The following is an 11,787-nucleotide window of genomic DNA, read 5'->3' on the forward strand; positions in this document are numbered from 1 at the left end:
GAGGTCCGGGAGGATTTCCGACTCCCGCCTCGCCCAGCGTGCCCCTAGCCCCGGAAGCGCAACCGCCGGCGCGGCCTCCCATTGGCCGCTGGCGCCCCGTGCGTTCCGCCACGGCCGCGAGCTGATTGGCCGCGCGCGCCAACCGTCGGTATTTGAATCGGCGGCGGGCGGACGCACCCCGGGACTCCGCGCCTCCCGCTCCGTCTGCTCCGTGCGGCGGCCGGCAGGTAAGGCGGCGAAGTCCCGGGCTAGGGGCTCCGTCCCTCCGATCCCTCTGGCGTCAGGTGGGCGCTGGCCGACCCCCACCCCTGACGCTAACTTCCCTCCGGCACCTCCCGCCGGTCCTCCTCGTGGGCCGCCGCCGGCACGGCCGCTTCTTCCGGGTCCCCGCCGCCCTTCCAGGGACATCTCCCTGGTCCTCATCCCGCCGGCCCCGCCGACGCTCTCCGGCTATGTCGTCTCCTGGTCGCCCTCCTGGAGGGTCGTCCGTAGGGCACGGTCCGCAGGCCTCCTCCGTCCCCCTGGAGACCTCATCCAGCCTCAGATTCCACCTGTAGCTGCGACTTGCAAGGGCACATCTCCGCCCCGCCCGCAGCCCCTGCTGGTGCCCCGACCCGACTCCCAGCTGTGCGTGGCCTGCCTCCCTTCCCTGGGGGCACCCCACCTGGGAGCCATTGCCATCACAGCGACACCTGGGCTCGCGCCCTCCCCACCACAGCACCCCGCACGCAGGCAGCAGGCAGCTTCTGCTCGGGAGGTTCTCCCGCGGTCTCCGTCGTTAGTGGAAGCCAAACCCCTGATAGAGGCCGCCATCGTGTACTGCCCCCTCCCCCCCACTTATACCGGTTACACCGGCCAGAAACCTGAGTCACCCTTGCCTCCTGTCTTTTCTTCTTCCACAGTGCGGTGGGCCTGCTGGCCATGCCAGGGCTGGCCCCTCGGCTTTGGCCCCACCTTCCTCCTCCGCAGGCAGCGCCCCGCCCCCACTCCCTCCGGGGCCCCTGATTAAGCCCACTTCCCACTCTGACCTTGATTTCCAGGCTGCCCCCATGCTGCCACAGCCCCCAAGATCCCCACCATCAACAGGTTCCGGTAGTGCTCTCTGAGCAGGTCCATGCTCAGCTCTATGGCAGCTCCTCGTTTGGGAGTCATGGCCGTGACCATCTCGAAGACTCTAGGAAGAGTGGGCTGTTCTAGAACCTTCTGGGCCTGACTGAAGGCCCCTGGTGTGTTTCTGAGATTTCAGCACCTCATGTAGAAGGTCTTCAGCTCCCTGCTGAGTAATTCTGCCCATCGCTGCTTGTTCCCTCCAACTCCTTCCCTGGGCCTTTGCCCTCCTGACACCCTCTTCTGGTCCCCATTGTCCAGTCCCGTGAGGGTGACAGGGAGCAAGCTTCAGCACCCTTCTGCCTTTCTGCTCTCTGCTGACTTGGCCACCTGCTCCAGCTCTGATGAGGCCTCGGCCCCTTGAGTGGAGGCCTGTGGGGAGCCCCACCCTTCCTCTCCTGCAGTTTCTCCAGGCCAGCACTTACCTGTCTCCTTACTTACCCACCAAATCTGACTTAGTGCGTGAATCTGTTCTTCCTCCTTACCCCGCGGGCTGAAGGCCCTTCTAGCTCTTGGTCCTGGGAGGTGGCAGCTCCCCAGCCCAGCTAAAGAATCACAGTCCCCCAAAGCAGGACAGGGACTGGTAGAGGCACGCTGCCTGAGGTGTGACCCTCCTGTGCTGGACGGGTGCATCTCCCTGTGACACTGCAGGGTCAGCTGTCATCACGTCTGCACGTCTGTACAACGTAGCCCTCAAGCTGACAGAAACTGTGTTTCCAGAATGAGTCTGCAAATCTTCAATGACGAAAATGTCACTGGTGACAGAAGTACAGAAAACTGCGACTTCCTGTTTTCACCACTGGAACTTACCGGAAGATCCTCTGTTCTCTGTGTGTCACAGAAAGAAAATGTGCTGCCCAAGAGCATAGCCAAAGCTATGAAGGTAAACATGTTTTGCCCATATAAGAGTGACCGTATGTCACACGTTAGGTCATTCTGGGACCTGGTGACTTATTGAGCTGGCAGGGCACACAGCACTGCCAGCGTGGTGGTTGAAAACTTGAATTATTAAACAGGTGCTCTCCTCCCTCCCCAACAGGTGACTTTTCAGACACCTCTGCGAGACCCACAGACACACAAGATTCTAAGTCCTAGCATGAGCAGCAAACTCGAGGCTTGCTTTGATCGGGGCGACACCATTGGATTAGAAAACTCTCAAGTCTGGACCCAGAAAGAGAAGTAAGTGTCGGTGCTTTTGATATACTGCAACATCTCTGATGGACTTGGTGGGAAAATGCTGTTCTGTTATCTGTCACATCTGTCGGGCTCCTCCTGGTCTCTGCTCTGAGTTTGTGCAGTGCGTGGCCCAAAGCATTCGGCATCAAGTCATTTGTCAGTGGAAAGGTGGATAGTCAGATACTGAGAATAAGCTTGTTTCAGATTCCACTCCCCTGTCATGCCCTTGCCACCAAAGTAGCCTTGGTTGTTGCTTCTCTAACTTCCTGAAGTGTCCTGACCATGTCTCTAAGGAAAGACACGCTGTGGTTTTCTTGTTTTGCATTCCACTGGAGTCTCCCCAGCCCTGTGTTCTTAATATTAGGCCGTAGAGATAGGTGTTCCTTTTAGAGGCAGAGGAGTGTCTGTCGTGGAATCTGGTCAGAATACAAGTGGCCGAAGGGATTGGGTTTTGAACACTCGACTTTAACCAGGAAAAGCTTCTTGGCAGCCTCGCCAGGCGTTCACTGTCTGGCTTGGGTATTTGGAAAGAAGGGTCCTGGGGGCAGCTCTTTACCCCCAGAGTTGGCTGACTGGGGGGCGGGACCTCGCTGGCACACTTTTGAGCTGACTTCTATAGATTTAAAGTGTCCAAAACTTGCCTTTTATACAGATTTCAGATGTACAGAGAAAGGTGTACAAGCAAAGCATCACTAACACATCCTTTTCCTCACTGAAGTAAAACGCCCACAGGGCCCTGCTCCCATCTCCCCGTGGAAGCTTCTTGAATCGATCTTTTCTTCTCCCCGGGTTTCCGTGCTACTTTTCAACTTCACTATTGTGGTTTTCCTTTGAGATTCACCTGAAGGAAATTAGAGTAATTCAAATACTGTTCTTTGTAACAACCCAAGACGGAAAGGAAACCCGGTTGGTGGCTCTGGCGCTGCCTCCCCTTCGGGGTCCCACCTGCTCAAGGGCAGCAGAGCAGAGGCGTGGGGGGGCCAGGAGAGGACCCCGAGAAGATGACCTGGCTGGAGGCAGCCCCTGTCTTCCTCGCTCTGCAGTGAGGAGCTGACCCTCTTGTGCCCTGACCGTCCCTGACTGGGTAGCTGGGGGCCCCCGACCGACAGGGCAGTAGGCCAGCGTGGTCACCTGTGTAGCACCTCCCTGCCCTGTCTCTCAGTCACCTGGGTGGCCCTAGGTGGCCCCCAGCAGCAATTGATGGGAATATGCTCGTGTAACAAGGAGAGGGCTGACTAAATGTTCGTTTTTTTCTGTCTTTAGCTAATGTTTTCAGTGTGGAGTGAAATCTACACAGAAAGCTAAACCAGGTTTCTTGGTGTTAACTAAGTCTGTTTCTGAAAAGCCAACAGCTCCCCATGGAAGTGGACACCAAAACGACCAACGGGACCCCTCAGAATCCGGCAGTAGCTCATGCCAGCCCCCTCCCGGAGGACCTGGGAGCCACCTCTGAGGACAGGCATTCCGGTGGGCCCACCTCCACACTCCAGGCCAGCCTGGGCCCCCCAAGCTCTCCCCAGACCCCAGCGAGTCTTGAAAACCAAGTGGCATGTGCAGGACAAATGTCTGCCAGCCCTGTGCAAGGCTTGGAGGACAACGGCGGTTGTGATATCCTAGAGAAAACCATTGTACCCGCCTCCGACACCCTAGAAGATCGTCCCAGGGTGGCAGTCCAAGGCAGAACGGAGGAGCCTCAAAGAGCCACGGGAGAAAGGGCGAGCGGAGCCCCTGCCTCCTCAGCCGGGGCTGCGTTGCCCCCTGGTACTCACCCAGAAGTTGCCCACAGAGAAGGCCCCCTCGGAGGCCTGCCTGGGGCCCTGGCCATGCCCCCAAGTTCTCAGAACACAGAAGCCGAGGGCCAGATGGTCGCCTCTTCAAGGAATGGGCCCAGGAGGCTAGAATGTGACTTCTCTAACAATGCTACCAGAAAAAGGCCACCCCCACCCAGGGACCTGGGGAGGAGAGCCGACCCCCAGCCTCTCCCAAGACCAGAGGCGAGGCAGGAAAAGGCCCCGGAGGAGGAGGGTGAAGGTCCCGTTCCCCCTCCCCAGGGGTCTTATGACCTGGACTGGGACCAGCTGGATGACCCCAACTTCAGTGTGTCCAGAGGTGATGGAGAAACCCAGCCCCGAGAACACCCCCAGAGCAGGGCAGTCGGGCCTATGGCCGAGCTGCTGAGTACTGGGCCTGCGGCTGCAGGGGATTCATTTCCAAGCCAGTGAGTAAGAGGTGGCTGCTCCATGGCGTGCGTGTTAGAAGACCCGGGACCAGAAATGCCACTTACACAACCCTGAGAAGGGGCCTTGGGGCAGGCAGGCTATTGTGAAATAGCGAAGCAGATCGAGGCCACGCCCGGCTAGGTCCCCTCCACGGGTGGGGGCTGTCCTTGGCTTTTTAAGGGGATTGTCTAATACACTTGGGAGGTGTAGAAAGATACCTGGGGAAAACTGTAATTCCCAAGGCACTGAGGGTTGGTAGGTGGCGCCTGGTGCACTTGTTTCCTTAGGCTCCTGCCTCCCAGTGTGTACGTCCTCTCACGCCACTCACTGCTCTCGGGGCAGCTGCCAAGTGGCCGCCAAGTGTTGGCTCATAAGAGCTCTTGGCCAGTGCCCGGCCGCCCAGCACTCACATTTGACACAGAGCTACTGAATGTCCCCAGACTGCCCTCCTAGCCCTGGCACTGCCCAGTGAGGCTGAGGAAGCCGTCGCCCGGCACCTGGCTTTGCCAGTTTTCTGGTAAAAGGGGCAGATCTCAGGGATGATGCCCGTTGCTCTGAGACGGCCTCAAAGCTCGCACCTCCTTCCGCTCCTCCTTCGAGGCTCGGATTCTCTCGCAGGTGACGGGGGCTGCCCAGCTTAGTCCCTGTGCCTGGCTTTCTAGGTGAGAGCTCAGAGGACAGGTGGCAGCTCAGTGCCCGGGGGGTGAGGGGCGGGGTGGCAGGCTCTGCTGACCCCGTCTCTTCAGGCAGGTGCCTTCAGCCCCAGCTGATGACACACCTGTGACGCAGACCACGGTGGGAACCACAGACAAGGTATGGAGAGTGTGTGCCCGCGCATGCGCATATCCTCACACTGGCACCACCGTTTGCACATGGTGACAGGGTGGAGGGAGGCCAGTGGTGACAGGTGGACACACTGCTGCTCCCCACCTGGGCCCCGCGACTGTGCGAGATGCCCAAACTGAGCCACCCAGGGGGCCCCCACCTTCCTTCCAGGAGGAAACGGCGAATTCTCCAGGGGCTGCAGCTCTCGCCAGCAGCTCGGGCAGTGAGCCCGCAGCCCAGCCTGCTGACCCAGCGACCCCCGCTCTTCAGGGGGGGCCGGAGCCTGTCTTGGACCTGAGTGAGGAGCACTTCCGAGACCCAGCCGAGGGTATGTTGTCCCTGGGTCGCTGCTCGTCTGGCCGTGTGGTCTGGTGAGCGGGCGTGTGGAGGGCGTTTGCAGGCAGTCATTCCCCAGACAGCTCGGTTCCCTGACTTATGTGAGGCATTCACGTGGAAACTGCTTTCTCAAAAGTGGGCATTTTGAGGAGGTGCCTTTAACATAAAGGACTTCTAGAAACGGGCTTTATAGACTTGCTTGGGAAAACATGCCGAGGTGTGAACCAGGGATGCAGCTGTGCCCGGGACACGTCTGCCGTCGCCGCTGAGGCCTCCGTGGTGAGGATTTCTCAGCCAGCCCGCTTAAGACTCCGTCATTGACAACACTTTTCTCCCATTCTGGGGGTTCTTTGCACTTTCTCGGTGTGCCCTTGGAAGACATGTTAACTTTGCAGTCTAATTTATGGGGTTTTTTTCTGTTTATGATTTTGATGTCAAATCTAAGAAATCACTGCCCCCCGAGTTTTCAGCATGAAGATTTACCCCGTATTTTCTATTAACAGTTGCATAGATTTAGCTTTCATGTTTAGGTTTTTTACTCATTTTGAGTTAGTTTTCATATATGACATGAGGCATCCTTAGGTTTTTAAGCACAGGTTATGTTACCAGAAATTAAAGGATTTTTCCAGGGTGGTTTTAAACAGTGCTTCTCAACCAGGACGATGGAGCCCTTGGGACACTTGGCTGGCACCTCTGGGGGTGCTTCTCAGCACCCCACAGTGCCCAGCACGGCCTCACAGCATGGCCTGGCCCGGCCCCCAGGTGGCATTAGGGGGAGGCAGAAACTCCAACTTAAAGCAAAGGACCGTGGGTCCCAGGTCCAGGGTGGGCGGTGGGCGGGAGTGGTCACAGCTCAGAGTTTGCGCAGCCGGCACTGGGGACTCTGGGCCTCCCCTGCGGGCCCGGAAGCCACTGAGCTGGCCTTTGTTTCCCTGAAGAACCGTGTCATGCCGCGAGTGGGGTGATGGGCGCGGTGCTGACGTGTGCCCTCTCAGTCCTAGGTGCGGGGGCCGAGGTGGACTACCTGGAGCAGTTTGGGGCTTCCTCGGTAAGTGTGCGCACCGTCACGACCCTGCCACGGGGCTCCCTCGACCGTGGTGCAGGCCAAGCGGCCGCGTCAGGGCTGCTGGTCCCCCCGGCCCTCTCCCTGCAGCCTTTCTCAGCGGGCCCCAGGTCCCAGTGGAGGCCTGAGCCGGGCTTGCCCCGAGCAGACGCCAGCGCGCCCTGCTGTTCCTGGTCAGCCGTGCCTTGGCGGCTTCTCGCCACGGGCTGTCACCTCCCGGCCCATGGATCGCTTCGCACTCGCCGGTCTGTCAGGGACCACGGGGACCCTGCTGACTTGCCCACCCCTTCAGTTTAAGGAGTCGGCCCTGAGGAAACAGTCCTTATACCTCAAGTTTGACCCGCTCCTGAATGACAGCCCTCAGAGAGCAGCGCCCGCGGCCGCCGAGACCCACAGGTATGCCTCCCCTGTCTCAGTGTGCCATCCGTCAGAGCCGTCTCGACCTCTGGACAGCGGGCTCAGAGGAGCCCCTCGGGTGCAGGACAGCAGTGCTGGGCCTCACGTCAGTGGGGCTCTGAGCCAGGGGACAGCGACGGGGGCAGCACAGCCACCCACTGCCTGTCCTGAGTAAGGTCTCATCGCCAGTCACACATCCCTCTGCACAGCCACTCGCACTAGAACGGCAGCATGGCCCACAGATCCTGACACATTGGCTCTCAGGCCCTTTGGGGAACCTGGGCTGGTGCCTGCTCTGGGGAATGACACGGGTCCCTTCTGTCCGGTCTCAGTGTGCAGGGCGCGGACCCGCCTACCTCGGGAAGTCCGCCTGAGGCCAAGCTGGTGGACCTTGACTTCCTGGGAGCCCCAGACGTCCCCGTAAGTGCTTCAGCCCCCATGCTGTGCAGACATGTGTGTTAGGGCCTTGGTCTTCCATCCCGGGATCTGAAGCTTCAAAAGGTCGGCTGGGACCACGGGGCTGCTCCTATCACTGGTCACTGCTGTGCTGTCCCAGGAGCCTCCCTGATGGCAGGGAGAATGCGAGGGGGCTGTGACCCAGCTGGCCTCTGTCACCCGCAGGTGCTGGGCCCACCTCCGTGTGTCCTCGGGCCCGGGGCCCCGCTGCCGCCTGTGGGGCCCATCGTGGACGTCCTGCAGTACAGCCAGAAGGATCTGGACGCAGCGGTGAGGACAAGGCATGGGGATGGGGTTCATGTCACGCTGGGCCGGGGACTCGCCGAGAGCTGGGTGGACGGTTCCAGGAGGCGTGTGTGGCCGGCACCTCGCAGAGCCTGTCCACACCCACCTGCGGGCCCTACTCTAAGCTGCCTATGAGTGGAAGCCAGCTAGCGGGCAGGACTGGGCCTCAGGGCCCCTGATCTCTGGGCGGCTCCACCAGCAGCTGGCCTGGCCTGGCCTCATTGCCTGGCAGCCACCTGCCCCATTCAGAGCCAGTCGAGAACTCCCAGGTTCGGGCCCTCAGCCTCCCCGTGTCATCTTCCCTCTGGCACGGGGCCTCACCTTGAGCGAGAGGTGTACCCAGGCCACACACCTGCAGGCCCGTGGGGCTGCTAAGGGTCTGAGCTCTCGCCGGGCACCTGCCTGGCCCAGCCTGGTGAGACATGGTGCAGAGGCTGGCCAGGAGGAGCCACAGCAGCTCACTGTGCTCTGTGCAGGTTGAGGCGGCACAGAAGGAGACCCTGAAGCTCAGGAGCATGTATGATGCCCTGCATGAGAAGAACCTGGAGATGGGGTAAGGCCTGACGCAGGGCCCGCTCCGGCCACTCGGCTGCCTCGGGCAGGCAGTCAACACACATCTCTCCCACAGGAAGATCATGGACGGCTTCGAGAGGATCGCGTACCAGGCGATGGGTGAGCCACTAGCCCCAGGCTGCCTTTCCCACTGGGGCGAGGCAAGCACAGCCAGGGCCAGGGTGGGAGCGGTCGGGGAGGCCGGGGAGGCCGTGCAGCTGGCACCTTTTGCCCCCAAATTCAGCAGATCCTGAGCTAACAGCTTGGGCCCCTCCCGCACTGTACATCCAACTTCGGCTTCTCTGGGTGTCAGGTGCTGGACTGGAGGGTGGGAGCACCAGACCCCACCCCCCGGCAAGGACTTGGGTTCCCGGAGGTCCCTGAATGTGGGGACAGGAGTGGCCGTGGGCTCTCGGCACCACCCATCTTCCTCAGGGACCTGAGCTGTCGGATTTGGGGTGGACCTGGTATGGAGGAAGCAGCTGTTTTCTGGGCGCGGTACAGAGCCCTCCCCACCTTCCTCCAGTGGGCCCCAGGCAGGCTGCAGCCGCTGCTCCAGCTGCCCCCTGTCCATTCCTTTCGGCCCTACCTCCTGCTCCCAGTCGCCTGTGTGTCATCCTGGAGGCTGCCCCCCAACCCCACATGCTTGCTTTTGTCAAGAGGAGGCTCAGGAACAGAAGGAACTGGCCAAAGCTGAGATCCAGAAGATTCTGAAAGAAAAAGACCAGCTGACTGCAGACCTGAGCTCCATGGAAAAGTCGTTCTCTGACCTGTTCAAGCGGTTTGAGAAACAGAAGGATGTGATTGAAGGTTACCGCACGGTAGGTGGGGCCCACGCCTGCCCACCGGCCCGGCCACACAGGGCTCTGCTGGGCGCAGTCGGTGACCAAGCTGGGCTGCCGTGTCCTCACCTTGTAGCCGGGAGCCCAAGTCTCTTCAGACTAGAGGCTGCTCTCCCTACTGTACCCAGTTCCTGGCCGTGGCACATGAGCAGAGGAACTAGAGGTCACAGCCTGGAGGCAGGACCACACTGGGCCAAAGGGATGCCGAGGGCCAGCAGCTGCCTTCTGGATGGGTGCCTGGGCTGCTCGGACCTCAGTGGTCCCCCTGGGTGGGGGTGTGGAGGAGTCGGGGCCACACACAGGGCTGCCAGGTGAGGGACATCTCTGGTGCCAGGCAAGCTGAGGGGAGAGGCGATGGCAGCCGGGAAGGGCTAGGGGTCAGGCCCTGTGTCCAGGTTGGGAGGCCTGGGGCTCTGTGTGTGTGGAGGAGCCTTTTCCAAAAGAAAAACAGGAAGTGCTGTTTTACTAGTCCCAGGGGACCCAGAGGTGGCACCTGTCCACACCTGACCCAGGGCCTGAGAAGCCAAGCTTGGCGCCCAGAGCAGTGTGCTGTCAGCAGCTGGTGTCCCCTCCTCCTTGCAGAACGAAGAGTCACTGAAGAAGTGTGTTGAGGATTACATAGTCAGGGTGGAGAAAGAAGGCCAGCGGTACCAGGCGCTGAAGGCCCAGGCGGAAGACAAGCTGCGGCTGTGAGGAGTGGGCCCGGTGGGCGGGAGGTGGGGCGGGGCGGGGCTGGTGGGCGGGGCGTGGCGCCTGAGCCCGCCCCCTGCTTGTCCAGGGCCAACGAGGAGATCGCGCAGGTGCGCAGCAAGGCCCAGGCCGAGGCCGTGGCCTTCCAGGCCAGCCTGAGGAAGGAGCAGATGCGCGTCCATTCGCTGGAGAAGGCCGTGGAGCAGAAGGTGGGCACTGGGCTGGACGGGAGCACCTTCCAGAGGGCCGTGGGCCACTGCCCTCCTGCCTGGCCTTGGCATCTGGCCAAGGCAGGCGGCTGCATCTGGGGCTTGGTGTTTCTCCTGCAGACTAAGGAGAACGATGAGCTGACCAGAATCTGTGACGACCTCATCTCCAAGATGGAGAAGATCTGATGTGGGTCCTGGCCCTGAGCCCACCCACCTTCCCCTGCCTGTCTGTCTCCCTGTCTGTTTGTCAGAAGGTTTCATGTTCTTCTCTCCTAACCTCAGCTCGTTTTTAAACTAGATTGCTTTAGAAAGACTAAATAAAGTTTCCCTTAAGTTTGCGCTGCAGTTGCCCAGGTCTTGATTCAGACGAAGTCTGTAGCTTTGGCCAAACCGCCCACAGCTGCCCACTGTGCCTCCAGCCCTTGCCTGGCTGTACCTTGGAGCTGCCAGTGGGCATGCGCCCTGCTTGAGGGACAGCCACGCAGTCCTGGGGCGTCTTGTCTTGTCAAAATCCAAAGGGACTGAAGCCTTAGTGTAACAGCAGGCAGGCAGATGTGGTGACAGCTGGCCCTGTGGCGCCTGGCCAGCCCGCTCCCCGTTAACAGGGCTCCCCCAGTGGGTGGGCAGTTGGGCTGCTTAACACAGGGCCAGCAGTGACCTCGCCGCTGCAGTGGCTTCCAACCCACTGAAGCGTGAGAGCAAAATGCTCCCCAAGAAGAACGTCTCCAAGCGGCCGCTGCCGCCCAGTCCCCTGGTGCCAGCTACGCCCCACGACTTCCAGAGCCAGTCTGCCAGTCCTGGGGGATAAGCTCGTGTGACAGCAAACGACCAAGTCGAGCCAGGGTTTGTGGCCTGCTCTCTGGAGAATCCCAACCAGAGCACAGTTGTGGCTCGTGACAAAAGTCAGAATGCTCCCAAAAAAATGTCTCAAAGGGGGTCTCAGAGTGGACATTGGGCCCCAGGGGCTGTTGTGCTGCATCTCAGCCTCACACACCCCTCCCCCACCCATGGCCCGCTCCAGAGGCTGAGCCTGTCACATGCTGGCTGGGCCCTTGGACATGGGCCTGAGCACTGTCCTGACCTGGTCTCTTCCTCACTGACCACGTGGTACAGGACATGAGGCCAGCAGGGTGCACTCCCAGGGTGGCGGTGAAGACCTGGGACAGGCACGGGGAGTAACGTAGTTCCGAGGGGACTTTCTGAACAGGCGGGGCCTGGCCTGCAGGGGCATCATGGGACCTCAGCCCCAGGACGCAGGCATAGAGCTGTCTGGACACTGATCACGGCGGCTGAGTTGTGTCCTCACACCTGCGCCCCCAGAGCCAGCTGGAGGGCACAGGGCTGCTGAGTGCCTGACCCAGCAGGTGGGTGGGCCGAGGGCCTGCGTCTCTAACCCAGTCCGGGGGCTGGTTTTTCTGGGCCCAGACTTCACTGTGCTCCAGGAGCAGGCAAAGGGTGCAGGGGTGTGAAATCCACCTGGCCACAGATAAGGGGGAACCGTCGGCAAAAGGGTGTCTTCTCTCATTGGTAGGGTGTGGGGGGACCCTGCACAGGGACCTGGGCATAGGCCTGCCCAGGCAGAGGTCTCCCAGCATCCCACCGGTTAGGGTTGCGGTACACACCCTGCCGCC

The 11,787-nt window shown here is 60.6% G+C and overlaps 1 protein-coding gene across 2 annotated transcripts; it reads left to right on the plus strand.

Moving 5' to 3' along the window:
* Positions 1-88: 88 nt before the first annotated feature.
* Positions 89-10,494, plus strand: TACC3 (transforming acidic coiled-coil containing protein 3). 2 transcript variants are annotated; one of them, XM_019712510.2, is made up of 16 exons: positions 89-227; positions 1,828-1,990; positions 2,147-2,286; positions 3,629-4,501; positions 5,249-5,315; positions 5,499-5,655; positions 6,659-6,711; positions 7,019-7,122; positions 7,455-7,542; positions 7,744-7,848; positions 8,340-8,416; positions 8,492-8,535; positions 9,076-9,236; positions 9,840-9,946; positions 10,036-10,156; positions 10,277-10,494. In XM_019712510.2, exons 2-16 carry the CDS (start codon positions 1,829-1,831, stop codon positions 10,340-10,342), a joined length of 2,325 nt encoding a protein of 774 aa, XP_019568069.2. In that variant the 5' UTR covers positions 89-227; position 1,828; the 3' UTR covers positions 10,343-10,494. The 2 variants fall into 2 exon arrangements, with proteins under 2 accessions (XP_019568069.2, XP_074176267.1); XM_074320166.1 differs by having other exon boundaries at positions 119-227; positions 1,759-1,990.
* The last annotated feature ends 1,293 nt before the right edge of the window (positions 10,495-11,787 follow it).

Source organism: Rhinolophus sinicus, linkage group LG02 (assembly GCF_036562045.2).
Source record: "Rhinolophus sinicus isolate RSC01 linkage group LG02, ASM3656204v1, whole genome shotgun sequence".
Taxonomy (NCBI): domain Eukaryota; kingdom Metazoa; phylum Chordata; class Mammalia; order Chiroptera; family Rhinolophidae; genus Rhinolophus; species Rhinolophus sinicus.

Bases quoted from the DNA above. Each gene is read 5' to 3' on its own strand.
- TACC3 (XM_019712510.2), top strand. From the start codon at position 1,829: ATGAGTCTGCAAATCTTCAATGACGAAAATGTCACTGGTGACAGAAGT. The intron at 7,543-7,743 runs GTAAGTGCTTCA...TGTCACCCGCAG, and splicing joins TGGGAGCCCCAGACGTCCCC to GTGCTGGGCCCACCTCCGTG. The intron at 9,237-9,839 runs GTAGGTGGGGCC...TCCTCCTTGCAG, and splicing joins TGATTGAAGGTTACCGCACG to AACGAAGAGTCACTGAAGAA.